The sequence below is a fragment of the Mauremys mutica genome, chromosome 2 (genome assembly GCF_020497125.1).
Source record: "Mauremys mutica isolate MM-2020 ecotype Southern chromosome 2, ASM2049712v1, whole genome shotgun sequence".
NCBI lineage: Eukaryota > Metazoa > Chordata > Testudines > Geoemydidae > Mauremys > Mauremys mutica.
The window spans coordinates 107,744,979-107,766,103 of NC_059073.1; the positions used below are offsets into that span (position 1 = coordinate 107,744,979).

General features: G+C 38.7%; 1 protein-coding gene across 4 annotated transcripts in view; it reads right to left on the minus strand.

Moving 5' to 3' along the window:
* The window catches only part of CARMIL1 (capping protein regulator and myosin 1 linker 1), a 262,324-nt gene that overhangs the window by 118,419 nt on the left and 122,780 nt on the right, over nt 1–21,125 (minus strand). For all 4 annotated transcript variants that reach the window (XM_045005542.1, XM_045005539.1, XM_045005540.1 and 1 more), the window contains 4 exons: nt 15,558–15,633; nt 10,931–11,019; nt 6,747–6,841; nt 1,080–1,166 (listed from right to left, as the gene is read on the minus strand). In XM_045005542.1, coding sequence (XP_044861477.1) covers nt 1,080–1,166; nt 6,747–6,841; nt 10,931–11,019; nt 15,558–15,633 — 347 coding nt within the window. The remainder of the gene's footprint in view (nt 1–1,079; nt 1,167–6,746; nt 6,842–10,930; nt 11,020–15,557; nt 15,634–21,125) is intronic.

Consider the following 21,125-nt stretch of genomic DNA (forward strand, 5'->3'; position numbering starts at 1 on the left):
GATGGAACTTCAAGTGAGGAAGAGTATAGGAGGTGACTGAACATACTGGAAGCTGTGTGCACTTTTGCCAGGGCTGGATTTGGTCCAAAGACTTGAGTAAATATTCTGAGTTTTCTCCTATCCCGAGAATAAATATCAGGGTGGTCAAAATTCCTTGACTACATGATTGTCACCAAGAACAGAGTACTAATACAATGAATGGAACTAAAGTTTTGTAAGGTTTTAAAGAACCAAAAATCCAGCAATCATGCCCGATAACTGGGCTAGTAAGAATCACAATGCAAAACACACTGAACAATAATAAATGTCAAATCAATTTAAAGGCTAAACACTAGTGGCAGGTCCATTTTCAAAGGTGCAGAGTTGCCTCCACCCCTAGTAGTTTCATGAGCCATCTATTAAAATGGTATGCTGAAGAAATATGTTGGCTAGAGCTTTTCTTAAAAACAGATCAACTTCTGAAAGTTAGAAACAATTGGGGCTCCCACATCAAAAAGCAACATCTAAAATGGTAACACAGGTTCAATCCCGCCTGCCCACGACCAGGGTCTGTTGGTGTTACAAGTGGGGGCTCATCCAGGATTTCAACTGGGAAATCTCTGAAGTTCAGGACATGCTTCCTCAGTAGGTATGTAACCCACACACCTCCTGCATGTGGGGTTCTGTCCCATCTAGTGGCACTGAGACCACTTAGAGATTAATGAGTTCGCTCTACTGCCTTAGCTGAGAGCCATATGGCTTTTAGCTCATGCATTTAGTTCAGAGGCCCCAGGTTTGATCCTGCCCACCGACGACCAGGGTCTATCAGTGTTACATAAATCAATGGAAAGCTTTCATCTAACTTCAGTGGGATTTGGATCATGCCCATAACTGAAGAGCCTACTATGGCTAAGAAATAAGGTTCAGATACTCTCATAATGTCAGCCATATAAGCAGATAAGTTAGACAGAGAGAAATAATCAAGTACACAAGAAATTATTTTACAATTATATAATGACAGGATCCATCACTACCAAAAATGTTTTCTTTTACTCATTCACCAAATAGAGAAGTGGTGCAGGGTTAAGTATAAAACATACCTTTAGGTGACAATGAGGTTTTAGATAAATTTAAATGTTTCAGTCCCTTCGGGAGTTTGGCAAACTGGATACTTAGAGAGGACACACCTGTTGGGGGAGGTGGAGGGAGAAAAGAGCATAAAAGTTGGTAGCTTTTTTGATGGAGAGTGGCTTTCAGGATTCTGAACCAGGGTAAAATCTGAGACCACAGAGTGAAAGTAAACGGAGTGTAGGCTGTTCAACTCCTCACAAACACAATTCAGTTTTTTCTAGGGTTGGCCCAAAGATGTAGACGACAACCACCTCAGGTGCTTTTTACTTTAACATGCTTAAAGCTATGCATTGCAAGCTCACGTTTTTGAGGACCAAGGGTCAAAGAGAAGGTAACGTGTGCCATGATGTCAGCACATGGATAGTTGGAGAGCTTTATGGTTCCACCACAGGAAAATGATAATGAAGCTAAATACAACAGTAGTGAATGTGCAGCTTCCCAAGTAACAAGGCTCTCTTTGAGTCTATTAGAAAAAAAGGTCAAGGTTCAATGGAGTTTAGCTAATATGGGTTAGCTAACCTTGACATCTCTTCCTAACTGAGTCAAACCCTTTCTTCATTAGATAAACAGGCAAAGGCATTGCTGAAAAAAGACTGGAGTATTTTGTATAGCTGAACTAGTACTGCAGAGCAGTATATGTTTTGTATAAAATAAATTCTGATGCAGTAACGTAGCAGAGAACTTGCTCTAGGAATCTGAACCCTCCATTCTAGTCATAATGGTCGCTTATCTCATTTAATTAGACTGATAAATATATACTGGCCTTTATATAGTCTCAAAATCACATAATAGACCATTTTCCCGAACAAAAAAAGAATTAGGGTTCTGGCACCAACTACATTACTCAGCACCATTTTGCTGAAAGAAAAAACACAAAAAATAAATTTCTCACTTTATCTGAGGTTCTGCATTTCATAAATTTATTTCCCCTTTTAAAATGGGTGATGGAATATTTAAGGAGACACCTGCTCAGTAATGATCAAAGTAATTTATAAAATATTCATTACCAGAATAAATCTATCAACAAATAAATTGCAGCAATGCGATGAGGTGTGAAATATACTTCTCTGTACCAAATCACAGGTTATAATCCAGCTAAGCTTTCCTTGGGGGAACATATATCTCTTTAAAAAGAATAAATTTGCCTCTTGTGCCAAAACCCAAAATGGATAATTAAAAAAAAAAAAAAAAAAAGGCTAATACTTCAATGGACATAGAAATATTTTTTCTATATTTATCATATTCTTTTATCTATCCATCTTACACACATAAGTGGTTATACTTCAGACATTTGTGGAGTTTTTGTTTCAAGGTCTTTTTGTTGTTTGTAAAAGTGTGGTTGGCATGTATGTTGCCAATACATGTAGCTTTCACAGACTGTCCAAAACTCCAGGCCATATTATGTGTTTATGGCCAAGTTGTTGCCATGAAGATGCATTACTTTGTCTACTGTAAAAATACAATAGTAACTGAGTGTATTCACCAATTTATTGCAAGAACGAAGGTAGGTTATCTTATGAGAATATGCAAGTAACAGCACTTCCCCTTTGTAGGAATTTATTGTTAGAGAAAACAAGGTGAAAAATACCTGGGATTATTTAACAAACATTTGCTTCTGGAGAAATTTCAAGGAAGCATCAATTGACAATGTTTTAAACATTTTATTAACTAGTGAAATTTATTTTACATTTCCTTCTATTTTTGCTTGAAAAAAGAGGTGGTTATTTTTGTATGGATAAGGTGTCTATCACAGGGCTTCTAAGCAATGTACAATAGACTCAATACACCACATTAAGATCAGGAATAAAAATCAACCCCAACTGAAGGCAGAAACAAAATATTTCACTTGACATAAAAACCCATGCAAAGAATCTCACAAATTCTGCAAAAAAAACATTAAAGATGATGCAAGTGTAATTTTGCACCTGCTAACCCTGGGCCAGATTTAATTGTAGTGACTATTGGAGTGGGATCCTTGACACATTTTCTTTCCTAACTACACTTTACAACTCTCTGCAGCTCCACTGAAGTAAGAGACTCAAGTATTAAAAATGTTTCAAGCTACTGCCTCAGGATTTTATGTTCTCTGGCAGGTCCTCTCCACTTCTTGGTTGTAGCTGGTTCTCTGCAGGAGGCTTAAAAGCCAAATATGATTTTGATGTCAAAAGGGCAGAGAAAAGGAGGGAAGGCAGTAAGAGGAGAGTAAATACTGTTCTGTTGCACCTGGGCTAGTTATTGGAGAGCAGCAAATATCCTTTCCCCTTCTCTTACACTATTGCCAACAAAGTCTCTAATCCAGTCAGCACCACCCACATTAGCTGCTGAGATCTTATAGCGGGGGTGGGCAAATTACAGCCTGTGGGCCGGAGCCGTTTTAAGCCAGCCCACAAGCTTCCACTGGGGAGCAGAGTCTGGGGCTCAGCCCTGCTCCGGTGCTCTGGCCGGGGCGCTGGGTCGAGGGCCACAGCATGTGGAAGCCGCGGCATGGCCCCACTCCAGCTCCTACGTGCTCCAATGGCCCCCTCCGGTGCTCCAGTGGGCCGCCTGGCTGTGCCTCTGCATAGGAGCTGGAGAAAGGACATGCCACTGCTTCTGGGAGCCACTTGAGGTAAGCGCAGCTCGGAGCCTGCACCCCTGAGCCTCTCCCCACGCCCCAATCCCCTGCCCCAGCCCTGATCCCCCTCCCACTCTCCAAACCCCTCCAAACCCCTTAAGCCTGGAGCACCCTCCTGTACCCCAAACCTCTCATCCCCAGCCCCACCCCAGAGCCTGCACCCCCAGTCAGAATCTGCACCCCTTCCCGCACCCCTGCCCCAGCCCTGATCCCCCTCCTGCCCTCCGAACCTCTCGGTCCCAGCCCAAAGCACCCGCCCCTACATCCCAAACTCCTCATCCCCAACCCCACCCCAGAGCCTGCACCCCCAACCAGAGTCCTCACCCCCTCACACACTGCAACTCCAATTCTGTGAGCATTCATGGCCCACCATACAATTTCTATTCCCCGATATGGCCCTCAGGCCGAAAAGTTTGCCCACCCCTGTCTTATAGCCTCATCAGCATAAGGCCCTGGGAACCAGTGAGCTAGGACCTAGGAAAAGGTAATAGTAGAGAAAAACAAATGCAGTGGAGCCATTCAAGTCTTGGATAAGCAGGAGGCTAAATTTTTTTAATCAGTCTGCCCCTTCTGGCAACATACAACAAAACTGGTGTCAGTTCCAGTAACAGAGCAGGAGAGAAAGACCAAGCTGCAACCAGGAATACAAGGAGAGCTTAAGAAGGAGACAAAGTACAGAGATGATTTTGAACATTAAGGTGTTTAAAAGAAACCAAGGGTGAAATCCTGGCCCCATTCAAGCCAGAAGGGCCAGGATTTCATCTCTAGACAGCCAATACACTCCACAGGTACCTCACAAAATCTAACAGTGCAGTGAAGGGAATCCAACCATGATTTAACACGTTGTTCACAGTACAAAGCCATTACACTCAGCACTGTTTTTTAACAGAGACTAATTGTTAAATCTCAAGTAAACAAAATAATCTTTTAGCATTATCTGCACACAAACACCTGTTCTGATCTTCTATTCGAGTAACCATACAATATATTTATTGGCGCTCAGTAAGGTTAAAAAAAATCAATCCATTTTAACAATAGAAAATTACTTGTTCCGTCTCTTATTCACAGAACTGTAAACTACTACTATTATTGAATACTCTGATTGTTACATAATAACCGGGGTAAACTCCCAGTTCCTGTTATGTGACAATTTAAAACAGATGTTTTCCATATTCTTTATCTGTAATTAACTATGATTTTGCATACATCTTTCTTATGACAAAGTCATATTGTTCCTTCCATTCGCGCATACAATCTCTAGTACGATTTGCATACAAAATATACCAGAAATTCTGAATTCCTGCTTAGGTCTTATTTTGAATTGAATGAAATGCAACATTTGCTTACTGAAATTATATTTAATTTCTCTGCAATTTAAAATAGCTAAGTAACTTATTTAATTTCAGCATTAAGAAAATTAAACTTTTAACTGGCTGTTCAGCTGAAAAGATTTAATTAAGAAACTAGTCAAAATCCAAGTTTGTATGTCCATAATTAACTACTATTTTGCCTAAATTTTCTCTTGTATGTTATTACTTCTGTCTGTTTTGAACTGTTCTCTTTGTAGCATGTGAAATAACCAGCCTGACTTATAGACAAAAGATCTTCCATTATATCAAGTCTGCTTATGCTTTTGGTTTTTTAACAAGAAACATAGTGAGCTTTCCTTTTAACCTACCTAAATCCAATTCTTAAAATACAAAAGCAACAACTTGTATAAAATGTGACAGCCTTTTTCCTCCTCGTGACTATTTATTGTAAAGAAGTTAGTGTGGTTACTACAAAGAGTTTTGGCTGGTCAAAAAAGGTTTTTCAAATTATATGGAAATGTTCACGAAAAATATTCCTGTGGTTTGAAATTCTGATTTCTCAACTAAACAACTGGAAACAAAAAATGGTTTTGATTCATTCTGAAACAAATTGAGTGGAATCTAACTAAAACACTTTCAAATTTGTGGGGTGAGCCTCCCCCCCCCCACCTTTCCCACTGTATAGAGAAAGGGAGAGATGGGGAGATAACCCACCCCCATTCGTCTTCCAGTGATAAGTGAACATTTTTTGTTTTGAATTGTTTCCTCAAAAACAATATGAAACAAAAGGTTTTACAGAATAGAATTCCTATTTTTCAAGCAGCCCTACAAATGATGTATTAAGGGTGTGATTGTGAGAATGCCCTGTGCATGGAATGCTTAAGTGAAGTAAACGGGAAATCCATAAACATGGTGCTTCCAGGATCAAGGTTAGACTGAAAATTTTATTTTAATTTAAAAATAGAATTTTCAGTTTTTAGGGTGGTGGGTGGAAAGAGGAGAAAGAAGGGATGGGACTGACTTGAGTCTAAACTGAAATCACTCAGAAATTAAGGCCTAGATTCAGCAAAGCTGAATCTTTAAGCATGTGCCTGTCTCTCATTGAAGTCAACAGGATCATTTGGCTGAAAAGGGACAGACTTACGTAGATACTCAGTGTAAGGGCTGCACTGACTGGGGCGAATTGTTTACAATATTGAGCACTAGAAGGGAGCTAAAAAATGGACAGCTTCAATGCACTTAGAAATATTTATATAAGCACAGATGAATTAAAGAGGTAGTCCTATCTGCTAGGAAACATCTGGAATACATAACCCAAGGAACAAAGTTGTGTGTCACTCTCAGACACTCCTTAAACCAATTTTGTTACTTTTTAAAATATAGTATTTGAAACCCTCTTTTCTCTCCAACCCAGGCACAGTGCTTCTCCACTGTCAGCTAGCTCAAAAGTGATCTCTGTGAAGCCAAACAAGCCCAACTTTAATTAAATTCATGGTTACACTAAAACCGTTCAATACCTATTGGTAAATCTCAAACTAATAGACATTTGCAAACTAAAAAAAGAAAAGCAATTTGCAGTGACCTATGAGCAACAGATATTTACGATGCAATTACACCAAGCACATGCTCTATTATTCAGGCAAAGGGGAATGAAGTAGCACTAATCCTCTTATTTTGACTGTATAAAAGGAAAAATGTAAATGTTATAGTACCTCTGTCCTCAAGAGGGTTGCTAGCAAGGTTAATTGTATGAAGTCCTGAGTTAGGATTATGGGATAGGGCATTGGCCAGTTTCTGTGCAAAATCTCTGCAAGAAAATAAAACAAAAGAAGATTATATTACCTCCCGCATTAACACCATATTCAGAGGCTTAAAATGACCCAATTACTGGAAAGAAAGGAAATGGCCAAATTTGCCAGTTGCAGACATGTACAGTATTTCCTAATTGCACAATTTGCTGTCTTTCAACAGCAATCTTTTATTTACACATTATCCAATATCACACCAAAGGATGCCCATCCATAGCTCTGAGTGCCTTTGAGATTATAAAAAAAACAAACACAGCAAAATAGGAGTTCTAAAACAAACTGTCCAAAGCAGTCCCATTTCTCCCGCCGACCACATCATTTGATCATCAGTCATGTGATCAGTACAGTTTAATCACTGGCATGCTTTCCCAGAAATCCTGCCCTCAAGTGCATCAGTTCTCCATCAGACCTGCTCAAACAAATAGGCTTTGCAGCATATCCAGAAGGTCAACAAACAGGGGCTATTTCTGACCTTGTGGCATAGGTGCAGGAACCAGAGGTGCAGGGGGTGCTGTAGCACTGCGTAGCTTGAAGTGGTTTCCATTATATACCAGGGTTTACAGTTTGGTTCAGTGGCTCTCAGCACCCCCACTATACAAATTCTTCCAGCATCTCTGCCTTGTGGGAGAGGAGGGGAGATACAATTCCAGGAGAAATGGGCCCTTATGGACAACTCTCTGCTGGCTCTCTTTCATAATCAGGAGAGTCAAGCTCAGGGGTCTTTGCTGATCAGAACTGTGGCAAAATAGCCCAGGGAGAGAGTCAATCTCTCCAGCAGGCAGGATCTAAGCTGTTTAGGTCTCTGCAGGTCTAAATAAACTCTCTAGACTCCACCCTGAAACCAATAGGCAGCTTTTAACCACTAACTTTTGGTTCAATCTGTTCTCTTTTCCTTACTAAAGAAAGCTCTTATTTCCTGTAACCAAGAATGAGACACAACATAGCTAAGTATCAGAGGGGTAGCCGTGTTAGTCTGGTTCTGTAAAAGCAGCAAAGAATCCTGTGGCACCTTATAGACTAACAGACGTTTTGCAGCATGAGCTTTCGTGGGTGAATACCCACTTCTTCGGATGCAAGTAGTCCTAAATAGCTAAATACCTCATTAATTTTGTCAAAAGACAAGAACTCACTTAAGGGCAAATCCTGCCTACAGAGCACAACCTAAGTGATCATTCTGTCCACGAGGGGGTACATAAGAACCAATAGAGAAGGAATCCTCTCTCTGGATATGGAGTAGCAGTGGAGCCCTGAAACTGCAGTCACCTCAGCAGTGTGTGGCCAATGGTGGTCATGTGCACCTTTGAAACAGTGAAGAGGCTTTTTTTTTTTTTAAAATATTGGGGAGAGATAAAGCGGATGTCAACAGCGAGCAAATAACCACATCCATCAGTTTATCGCAGGAAAGACATGATCATGGGCTGACTCAAGATCAGTATCATCAGGCAGGTGATATTCAAGCACAGACACTCATTAAGGAGAAGGTGCTGTGTATTGGCAGGGCCTATACTGTTTTGAGTTTTAACAACTTTTTACAACTAATTTCCTCCTTCATTCCTCTCTTACCCCTTAACCACTGTTAACACCACAACATTTTTGTCTGTCTAGGGGCTTGATTCAACACTCCACCCTAATTTATGTCCCTTCCTCATACTGCCATACCCACAGACCAAAATTTCCTAACATACCTCTTCTTCCCTTTAGTGATGGAAGGGTGGCACTGGTCAGGAAACCATCCAGCCAACTCTGCCAGATTTCTGCCAGCAGACAGGTCCCCAAGCTCAAGGGTTATGCTCCGGTGGCTATCTTCTGCCACTTTAAGGTGACAAGCCTTACCAAACCAGAGAATCCAGTCCTCTGATTATTATATGTACCCCATTCTCCCAATGTGGCCTACTTACTTAGTGTACCTTATTTCAGCAAACTCACTAAGCTTCTACTGCAGTGTCCTTACTTGTCATTCTTCCTTTTCAACTAAAAGCCAACATCCTTGCTGGATAAGTTCTGTCCCGATTACTCATCTAAATAGTTATCAAAATGCCACTTTCTGCTTTACATAGGGAAACTTCCCAAGGAACAAAGAGCGATCTCTCTCATTTTTGTTAGGATACTACAGCAGTGGTTCTCAACCAGGGATATGCGTACCCCTAGAGGTACACAGAGATCTTCCAGGGGGTACCTCACCTCATCTAGATATTTGCCTAGTTTTACAACAGGCTACATAAAAAGCACTAGCGAAGTCAGTACAAACTAAAATTTCATACAATGGCTTGTTTATATTGCTCGATATACTGTACACTGAAATGTAAGTACAATATTTTTCCCATTTGATTTATTTTATAATTCTATGGCAAAAATGAAAAAGTAAACAATTTTTCAGCAATAGTGTGCTGTGACACATATTTTTATGTCTGATTTTGAAAGCAAGTAGTTTTTAAGTGACATGAAACTTGGGGTACACAAGACAAATCAGTCTTCTGAAAGGGGTACAGTAGTCTGGAAAGGTTAAGAGCCACTGTATTACATATCTGGGATAAAAATTTCAAAAGCACATAGAAGTCCCATTAAAAGCCAATGGGACTTAGGCACTTTTGAAATTTACCCTTAATAGCATTTCTCAGCTCTGACTATGGAAGTGGTCATAACTCCCTAAAAATGCTTTGTCTGTAGCCTATGCCAAGTGAGGAAAGCCAGTATCAATGGGATGAATACATTTCTTCCCAGCAAATAGACATTATAACCTGCAGAACTGACAAATACACCTTTACAGGGACAGATAGCTAATGCTGATCACAGCAGAGAGAGACAAGGTCAACATGCCAAGTACTCTGAATGTATATGGTGCCACAAAATCAAAAGTCTCAGGGATGATTGTCAGTCAAGCTGTATTAAAGACAAAACCAGACCTGTATATGACAATGTAGGCAATGTGCCATGACAATCAATAACCTTATAATAGTATCAAATTGTTTTTACTGTGTAAAATGACACAAAATATGAAGAAATTAATGATACAGTCTGTTACTCGTTACATTTTGAATGATGGATATTAAGGCACTGGACTGGAGATCAGGAGATGTGTTTAATTCCAACCTCTACCACAAACTTCGAGTGACTTGGGGAAAGTCACTTACTCCCTAGTACTTAAGTTTCCTATTTGTAAAGCAAGGATAATACTTCCTTTTTCCCACCCTTCTGGTTTCTCTGTTTAGATTAATAATTCATTGGAGCAAGGACTGTATCTTACTATCTGAATATACAACTCCTAACAGAATGGGTTGGGGCAACTATATGCTACTCCAACTCTAATATGGAGCATACAACGTACTTCTAAAGGGCCACAGCAAATCCTAGTTTACAAATTTAACTTTTGAGCTCATTCCTAGAGATTGTAAGAATTTGCTGCCTCTCTCACAAGAAATGGAGGTGGTTAAGGTACTGAAATAGTGCTGGAGTATTTAAGCATGAATTTGCCTTATTTCCAAATGTCTTCATTTTTTATGACTACTGTAAGAGGTTTGTTTTTTTGTTTACTTTTTAAGTACCTCAAGTAAAAGTACAGAGAAGAATATTTTCTAGTTTGAATATTAGGATATATTCATTCTATCTTAACAGACTGTGTGAACCACAAACAGAAAAAAATCCATACTGCAATCTGTTGTCCAACAGTATTCCTTATTATAGTGAAGAAACTGAACGAACACAGTGTTTTCTAAAAGAGCATCAAGTTTTTCATATCAACATTGGCAACTAAGTTTTGAGAGGAAATCGTGAGTTATTTGAGGTTCAAATCACTTCTAAAACTGTCTGTTCTGCACAGCTACCAGCTGTTCAGCCAGCTTCCTTGTTTGTAAAGGAACAAATAAGTATAAGTAACAGCCTCATTTTCACAGGTGCTAACACATGTAGTCCCCAGAGACTCCAGTGGAGTTTGTGAACACTTACAACCTCTCAAAAATATGACCATCAGCTCTTTGGAAAAGGGTTGTAATTTCTGTATTAGCTATTTTACCAGTTCTATCACACAGTCTACTTTCTATGGTCCTATGGGTAAATCATAACGAATGTAATTTTAAAAAAAAATTACTTACGTTCTAAGCCCGGCATTCTCTAATACCAATTCTTCCAATCGATTGGATCTACTCACCACTCTCAGGATCTGCTCACAGACATCAGTGGACTGCCATGAAAATGATATAACAATATTACTAAAGCAAAAACATTCATACATCACTGAAAATATACAGCTATAAGCTAGGAATAGCCTCATGTAATGAAGCCCTGGCCATAAGTGGATCTCCTAGGTGTCTCCACAATACAAAAAATGAATAATAGTAGCAGAAGCCTTCAAAACCCAGTAGGAGGACGTAAGATAGAATCTTTCCCAAATGAATTATTGCTAAGTGAGAGGCAAACTAACAGAGAGTCATTCAAGGTGTAGGCCAAAACAGGACAAAACCTTATTTCCGACAGAAAAACCGTGTGATTAACAATATTACTTATTTTAAAACTTTGTGTCCATGATAATCTTTTACAGAACAGACATAATTAATAAGCCTGAACTAGAATGACCACAAAACCAGAAACAGGAGTATAATGCAGACCCACAAGGGACACATTCTGGCTGCAGGCACTCAATGAAAGACCTTTGTGGTTGGGGAGTGTGCTCCAGGTATTTTAGTGTGGATCCTGCTAACTCACACAGAGCCATTACAAACCCCACCATGTTTATATTAGTCATATTTTGTAATAAGTAATTTGCATGGACAGCTGTGGGATCCACGATGAGCCAAAACAGAGTAAAACAAAGCTGGCTTTATGCTATTAATTTGCTAATGTTGGAGACGGTAAAGGTGAAGAGAGAAATTTTGTAGTTTTAAAATTTTACTTCAGCAGTGATCCCAAGAGCACTTTTATTTTATTCTTTGTTTTGCTTTTGAACTCTGTGGTCCCCCAACACACAAAATCAAGGTTCCATTAGAGGTCTGAAGCTGAGCTTTTGCCATGACCGTGACAGCTAAGATGATTTTGCTCAGGCCAATAAATCATTCCCCATTAAAAGTGCCCCCAGGACACTCATATTGGGGTCTGAGAGTCTATGTTTCTACCTGGTGTCTGACCCCACAGATCAATCAATTTCTAAGGCAAAATTTTTTAGCCTTTTAGCTTTTCAGTCTAGTTCTCAACTCATTTAAAAAACAACTCTACAACACAAAGGGGAGAAAAATCTACTTTCAGTCCTCCTTTTACATAATGCAGATTGTATTGGTGTTTTAAGGATGGTCACTTTTCTATCACCACAGGCATTGATTCTGCACTCTTATATTTTAGTAACAGAGAATATGATCAATGGTGGTATACCAGTGTGATTACAAAGGAGTGGTTTAATCTGTTTGTGAGAAAGATACAGCTGTGTCTACCAAAGACAGTGCCATAACGGGAGATGCAAAGAGCAGTACATAGTATTGATTCTGGATTTGTTTTTCTTAAACCGGCTCTCAGTAATGTGGATTTAGCAATCAATCAGCTTTTGTATTATCCTCCAGATATTTTTGACTGCCAGCTTGAGTGCATGGAATTAAGGAGTTACTTTAAGAAGTGGGTTTATTTTAGAGCCGTACAAAACTTGCTAATTGGATTCAATCAGTTTCAGCAAATCAAAGACATTAGGTTCCGTTTGCTAAGATTGCATCTCCTGTGGGGGGTTTTTTTTTGTTTTGAAGTTTTATGTTTGTACAAACCCCAGAACTCCAAAGAAACCTCAAGAAAATCCCAGCAAAATAAAACAGTTTCCTAAAAAAACCATAGTTGTATCACTCTTTCCCTCTACATATAATTCTCTAATACACCCCTCCTCAAACACGGCTCCATGTCCCTCCTCATCCTCTTACCCCACCAGCAACCCCTTCAGGTGCCTTTTTGGTGGGCCTCACTGAGCTTTACTATGTGCCCAAAGCTTTCAGTTGGTTGACTGAGCCTAGCGCTGGCTCACTCCCAGATTTTCAGGGGATGAACATCAAATAAGCTTGTTGTTATTAAACCCCTCCACACAAACATCCATATTGGTGTCCTGAGAAAAGTGCAATGTCTGACAGCAACCCTAGCCAGCTCCTGGAACAGGAAATAGTCCAAGCACTGCTGGTTTTGTGGTTTCCATGCTAAAAGGTTTCACACCACTGTAGTTTGCTTAGTGATCATGAAAGCAAAGGGCTAATTGTCACTTAAATTGAGAGACAAGGTTGGTGAGGTAATATCGTTTTTGGACCAACTTCTGTCAGCAAGAAAGACAAGCTTTCGAGTTTAGGCCATGTCTACCCTGGCACTTTCATCTTTAAAAATTTGTCACTCAGAGGTGTGAAAAAAAACAAACCCTGAACGACAAAAGTTTTGACGACGAAAAGTACCGGTGTGGATGGCGCCTCGTCAATGGGAGATGCTTTCCCGAAGCTACCGCCCCTCGCTGAGGGTGGTTTTATTTTGTTGCCGGGAGAACTTTCTACTGGCAACAAAGAGCAGCTATACTGCGCACCTTATAACAGCGCGGCTGCAGAGGCACAGCCATGCTGTTGTAAGGTGTGCAGCGGAGCCATACATAGACCTCTTCTTCAAGTCTGGGAAAGGAAGTGTCATAGCTAAATGCAAGGTGTAACAGATTGTTTAGCATAAGCAGTTAGCACATATCCTAAGGAACCATTCAAGGTAGACTGGCCTGTTAACACCTCTTGCATTCAAGAGACAAAAAGAGGGGGTTAGTGGATTACAGATTGTTGTAATAAGCCATAAATCCAGAGTCTCTGTTCAGTCCATGATTTTTAGTATCTAGCAGAGTTATGAATTTAAGCTCCCAGGCTTGTCTTTGGAAAGTGCTGTGCAGCTTTCTTTTGAGGATGAGAACTGATAGGTCAGACAGTGATCGCATTGTGAAAAATGTACCCACAGGAACTCTATGTGGCTCAAAAGCTTGTCTCTCTTCCCAAAGGAAGTTGGTCCAAGAAAAGATATTACCTCTCCTACCTTGTGTCTCTAATATCCTGGGACCGAAATGGATACAACTACACTGCATATTCCAATTGAGAGTCAGACAAGGCAGTACTAAGTAGAACTAGTTGAAAAATTGGATATTTTACCCCGCAGAAAATTTTGACAAAATGAAGACAAAAGTTCAGTTGTCTAAATTTTCAACATAAAATTTTGATTTTGGCAGAATATCCAAAGATTTCAGATAAAAAACAAAGATTCCAATTTAAAAATGCTGCTGTAGTACCTCATGGGAGTTGTAGTTTGGATACCTTATGCTCCCACTCTCCCCTATAGGTCAGGTTTCCTAGTCAAAATATGTCTCTCGTGATGCACCACAGTCCCCTTCTTGGTGAGGGGTGCATCACTGGAGATGTAGTTCAGCTAGGAAGCCGGGTCCACAGAGAATAGGGACATGAGGCCCCAGAACTTCAAATCCCATTAAATACTGTAGTGGCATGTCCACATCAAACTATTTGATCGTTAGTAGAAATAGTGCAGTCTTTGGGTGCTTGGGTTGTTGGGTTTTTTTGTCTGTGTGTTTTTTGAAGAAAAATGGAAATTTTCCACAGAAAGCAGACATTTTTTGTGAATTTTTTTTGACAAAAACCCTTTTCCATCACAAACAATTTTTATTGAAAATTTTTGACCAGCCCTAATACTGAGCAAGCTTCTCTGAATAGCTTTAACAATATACTTCAGTTAAGACTTGCAATACTACTCTATTTCAGTATCAGTTCTGAGTCTCTGAAGCAGAGACTATCAATTGTGCCACATTCTTTGGTGGTGGTTTTATGATATGTACTAGAGCAAGATAACCCAACTCAATTCCACCTCACTTTAACGTCAGAATTTGAAACCAGGTCTCCAAAGAAGAAAGGAAAGTGTACTTTCTACATTTATTCTTAAGCCTCTCAAAGTTATTTTCAGATACCACAGCTTTCAGTACATCACTAGCAATCAGGTTTTCATGTAATGTGACACTACTGAGGGGAAAGCTACAAGCAAATTTTTGAGGTCAGTAAATTTGCACCAATTCGCATTAGCAGAGAATTTGGTCCTTCATTTTTAAGATCCACAGACTTCAAACCTAGATATGAAGAAAGATTTTTGGGGCAGGCTTGAAAAACAATAAATGCATCTGGGAGAATTAACCTTCATTTTTTAAAATAAAAAAGTTTTTTTGATTTATTAAGTTTAAAGTCATCTAATAATCTGCCATTTTTAACAGCTTCTTCCAGTCCACCTTGCTGGTTTGGTGGAACAATGTAATTATCTTACAGGATTACATATTTATTATTATATCTGACTGTCTTCACTCCAAGAAAGTGGATGCTTCTTCATCAGGATGTAATGCAGAGAGAGAGGAAAGACTACTTTCAGTAGTGCAGGAGCAGTGCAAACACAATCCAAATATCCCCTATCCCCCCAAAATGGTTTCTTATTTAGTCATACAATACTGCTGAAAACAGCTAAAAATAATCAAAGTATTTTGTGGCATCACTATATTCAAATAAACTCTGTAAACTGTATTAACTAAATGTTATTGCAAGTTGATTTTTAGAAAAAATATTTTCCAGTAGAGAGAGTCTACTCAGCTTTCCATTGATGAATTATGCATCTTTCTGAGAACGGTTACAGTGTGCTATAAAATACGGCAAAGCCAGATAACAGTAGATGCACCTTCATTTTATTACTTACTAATTTCAGATCCTTAGAGGACAGCTTTGTAAACCACTGATTGTATTCCAGAGCAGCAACTATAGGTATTAAGTCTCTAGAAAAAGAAAAGGGTTTTTTAAACACTGTTCACACTTATTGTCAAAGTTGGTCAGCTGAACACTTATTCTTATATACTTAATTTACTTTGACTCTTTCTTAATAGTCAATTATCAGGATTTTAGAAAGCTCTGCATTCTAAAAATACAAATAGTGAAGGGGGGAAATCAATTGGATTTGGTATGACTTGCCTTAATTTTAATATGAACTTTTTGACTGGTCAAATAATATCCATATGAATATTTAAACCAGGAAATTGTCTGAGCTGACATCCCTAGTCATACCGTTACTTTTTCTTCAGCCTGTGACATATTTAAGCTTCTTAATCACCATTAATTATAGTTGAGCATGATACTAAAAGCTTTTTGGCAGCCTGATGATTTAATATAATTCTGTGACTGACTAATTCTAGTCAACATCTCCTTGTCTCTTCTCTCAAGTCAGATCCCCTAAGGAAACAGAGGCCGTGCAAAAGGATAATGTAACTTTCAGCACAAACCCTGTCCTAATTGTAAAAGGGATTTCACAAATTAAATTCTAAATGATTCTTGTTCCCTTATTCCAAGATTCTTAATTTGATCTGCTCTCCTTCTGTTAGTTTCTCCACAAATAAACACTGATAAAGGCATGCTGTTAAAAACCTTTGCATGCAACACCAGAGCAGAACACCACACAAAATATTGTCATAGCATTTAGTATGCTATGCAGTACAACTCAGCAGTCAGATAATCTTCCCCTCCCCCATATTAATACATCACTCTATAAACCCTTGCCTTGCACAGTAGAAACTAGGACATACAGTAGAACCTCAGAGTTACCAATACCTCAGGAATGGAGGTTGTTCATAACTCTGAAATGTTTGAAACTCTGAAGAAAATGTTTGCAACTTCTTTCAAAAGCTTACTTTAAATGAAACAGGCACAGAAACAGTTTCTTTACCTTGTAAAAAAAATTTTTTTTAACTTTCCCCTTTTTTGTAGTAGTAGTTTACTACTAATACAGTACTTTACTGCATTTGCTTTTTTTTAGTCCCTGCTGCTGCCTGATTGCGTACTTCTGGTTCCAAATGAGGTGTGTGGTTGACCAGGCAGTTCAAAACTCTGGTATTCGTAACTCTGAGGTTCTACTGTAGCTACTGTATATGTAATTATTCTAAATCTACCTAGTGCTAGTGCAAACTGAACTTCAGTCTTCATGGGGCACAATCTGTAAATATTAGTTTTTTTGACTGTTCTTTCCCAAGCTTTCGACCCAGCAGCATGCACTGGTAGGCATCTTCTCTGTACACACAGCTCCTCTTTCCTTTATTTTCACCCCATTTACCTGTTTTATTTCAATCATTTTTGGTGGGGAGATTAAACAAATGGAGACTTAGATGCACCTGTGATTCTAATGAATGTTTCAGACAAACACTGACTAGACTATATTCTTTCAGGAACTGTAGCTTTCTATATTCTGAAATATAAGGCCATCTCTAATGCAATAAGAGAATGACGATGTGCAGCAAAATCATGTTGTACACCAACTGTAAAGCTAATATACAAGAAGGTTATTTGTATAGTCTATCTTTCATATAGAAATATGGTACACCACAAGGAATGGGCCTATCGCTCATGTTGTTCAATATATACATGAAGCCTCTTGGTGAATTCATTTCCAAACATATAGTACAGTATCATCGGCATGATGATGATGATGATACACAAGGATTTATCTCTTGTCCAACAGCTTCTGCAATTTTGGTCTCAGCTGTGAAGTGGTATTTGAATATTGTTAGATGTATAAATCAGGACTATTTCATCTTCAAGCCTGGAAAAAACAGAAGTCTTGCTTTTGAGTAGAGGTCATCTATACAAAACAAGCTTGTTTCTCCTGTGTGGCTCCACTTGATGGGATTAGTATGAAGGTAATGAATTGGGTTAAGAACCTTGGTGTCTCTTTTGTCATTGCCTTGGCCTTGGCAAGCTAGGCATGGGACATGGTACAAACGCAGATTTATTTTTCTATTGTGCAATTTGTCTCCGGTACACATATTTATACCATAATGACCTCGCAACAGTAATACACAAACCTTGTGGTCAGAAGAGCAACTGTTGCAATTCCTTCTTTGCAAGGTTTTCAGCAGTGCTGCTTCATCAACCAGCTACTACTTATTCAACATGATTGCTCGCTCATTTGAGCTATCATGATCCTAAAAAAATCCGTTTTTAAAAATACTGTCTGCCTATAAAGCGACAGATGACTCTAAACTGACACTGCTGATTTATAAATCCTTATCCTTAATTCCTGCCCCTAATTATATTCAAGACCTACTTCTATCAACTTATATGACTGGTATCAGTAACTGTGCTCACACAACTCAGCTGTTTAGGGATCCCATCTTCCCACCCATTATGCGTGAAGATGGCAAGACAATTACTTTCTACTGTGTAGAAGTTGCTCCCCATGGAAATCTACCTAATTTCATCCTTCACATTTTGGATGAACCTTAGGGTATTTTTGTTTAATTTTATTTGAAAAGGTGCTTCAGAATGCAGTCAGCCCTACGTCTATTACTTTCCCCCATTTCCAATCCCTTCTTTTCCTCTTCTTAATTCTCTTCTCCCCCTCACTCATTCTTGAGATTTCGATTTAAAAAAATGATATTTTATAATATTTTTATTACATTTTGTTTTGATTACATTGTGTACACTGTACAGTGACATCAGTGCTTTTGCTGGGAAATGAGAACGAATGCTAAATAAAATGATTAATTATTGACCATTTCCAAAAATAGAGATTTTCCACAACTTTTTCTTCACTCGTTTATATTTAGTTATTTATATTTACAAGATAGCGTGTTAACTATTTCACTGTTGAAAAATAAAGGGTTATTTACAAAAAGAATACTGTACACAACACAAAAGCATTGAAGGAAATGCAGAAAATCTCAGTAAGTCTCAACAATGCCAAGTTTTGCCACCACATTCATGTTTTTCAACACCTTTGTCCCCAGTGTGTTTAAAGATGGTGAGAAATCTAAATTTAAAACAAAGAACACAAGTTTCCAACTGAAGGTTGCTCACACTTTCCCCAGACAATTTATAGATTTATGGGATGTTCAAGCATACTAAAATATATGCTTCCCAAGTGAATATTCTGCTGCTAAGCTAAGCAAGCTCTTTGCACCTTTTTTGGGGGGGGAGGGGGGAAGGGAGAGGAGGTAGGTTAAACAATTTTCCGGTTCACAGCACAATACACCTTCGAATAAAACATAAGAAAGAGCATTCCCATATGGCGAACTCTGTTATACAGTGCTACTGTGTTAAACAACCTTGGTTCTCAAACTCTTATCTATAATTCATGAAATTTTATGCTGACCTCTAGCAGAAATGTGCACCTGCAAAACAGGTTTAACAGAAATATTTTACATTGCAGGAAAAGTATAAAAAGCATTTGTGCAGTGCATGGAATGCATGGTAATAACATTGAGGTAGGGTCACCACTTTATTTCCTATCACCATGACATATCACTGTATTGTTACCTCACAAGACAGAGTGCTGAGCTACAATAGTTTTCATAGCATATTAGTGATTCTAAAAGGCTGGTCTGAAGGATATATGATAGTAGTATAAAAATCAAGACTCTCACTAACATTGGTAAATTAATATTATTGTTGCTTATTCATAGCGTCCTCAATGTTCTAGACGCATTACAAAAACACATACAAATATACTTTCTGCCCTGAAAATCTTATAGGCTCAGACTGGGATCTCAGATCTCATAACTAGTATCTTTAATTGATACTATAAGATCTTGGCTTCCCAATAGTTTGTACCAGCATTTTAGCAGGTTTCCACACACAAATTCTCTCTTATCTAATTTCCAAATCTTGGGATGCTGTAGGGTCTTATCCTGACATCACAAAAGGCTTTGTGACTTGTAAATGTCCCTTAATAACTACTGGATCTTTGACCTGGAGCAGTAATAAGCCATCTGCTAGAAATTATCATCATCTTAAAATGATATTCTGATTCTCTAGCTATTAATCTTTGGAGCACAAAACTCAATGTTGCATTCTCTGGTGCATCTTCTGCAACACAATTGCATGTGCTCCAATAAGTCTGTTAGTCAATTTTTTTTCAGATCTTAGGATGCCCGTCATCCAAACTAGCTGATTTGTACCATACGTGCTTCAGTTTTTCAAGTACTACTTTTATCTGCTCATCAATAGATAATACTTTTCCAGGATCTTCCTTACTTACTAATGGTTCAAACTTCTTTTCTATATAAGTAAGGAAGCCATTTTAAAGTAATTTTTTCATAACCTCATCTCATTTACTGATTGACCCTGACATTCTCTCTGGTATTTTTCACCTGCAATACATTTTAAACTATTGTGCTTCTATGCCTGTTTGGCTTCTATGGAATGATTCTGCTTGTTTGCTGTCCTTATCTTGCCTCAGGAAACCTTGACTGAATATTCTCATTTGCCTGCCTCCTGCTTTTCCCTTTTCCATTATAAGATTTTAAACCTCAGCTTTCTGGCAGATTCTTATTTCTTTCATGCTTCTTTCAGAGAAACTGCAGTCTGCCACACCTTAATTATAGCATCTCAAGTTTTCTCTGTTTTCTTCCAGACTGGTGGAATTTAAATTAAATATTCCTTCCCACTACATCTTACATACTAAATGTATTCAAAATTAGCTTTCCTGAAAACCACTGTCCTTATACTGCTGCATTTAGTGAACCAAATGTCTTACTTAGCAGAACTCAAGCAGTTAATATTCTCTGTTTTCAAGCTCCCCAATTATTCTCAGTTAGGTATTTTTTCCTATCAGTGAGCACATCCAGGATGACTTCCATTCCAGCTGGAGTCTCTACTTTCTGAACAACAGGTAACTTCTAAATTTTCTGCAGACTGTTGGCAAAAATAATTTCCCCTACTCTACACACAAGGGGAAGGAGACTCTGCAGGAGCAAAGGCAACACAGTTTGCCTCTTCGCTTTATTTAGGACATGTAGAAAGGAACCTTCAAGTTCTTGTGCCCCAGACAGAAAAATATCTATTGGCTAATTTCATGAATAAGTCAAATTTAAAAAGGTGAAATCAGATGGGAAAAAAACCAGACAAACTCACTACACTGCCCTTGTGGAAAAAATGTAAGTAAGTAAGCAAGCTCCAAAATGAAGTGTGCTCTGCATGGCTTTTGTGCTGATGGGGAAGAACGGCTTTGTAGAAGCTAAACTGAGGGTAAGACCACTCCATCAGGCAACCCCCAATTGACAACTCTCAGACTATCTCCATTTTACATGGGAAAGGATCAACCCTTTAGGAAGGACTAGTTAAGATGAAAGGAGAAAATTATGACTTTGAGTATTATTACTACTCCTGGGGGAATTCTGTGCCACTGCGTACATGTAGCATTCCTGTCCTCTGCAGATTTTTTTTTTCTCTGCAGAAAATACATTCTGCCGGCGAGGCGCTGCAATTATGCCTTTCGCCCACC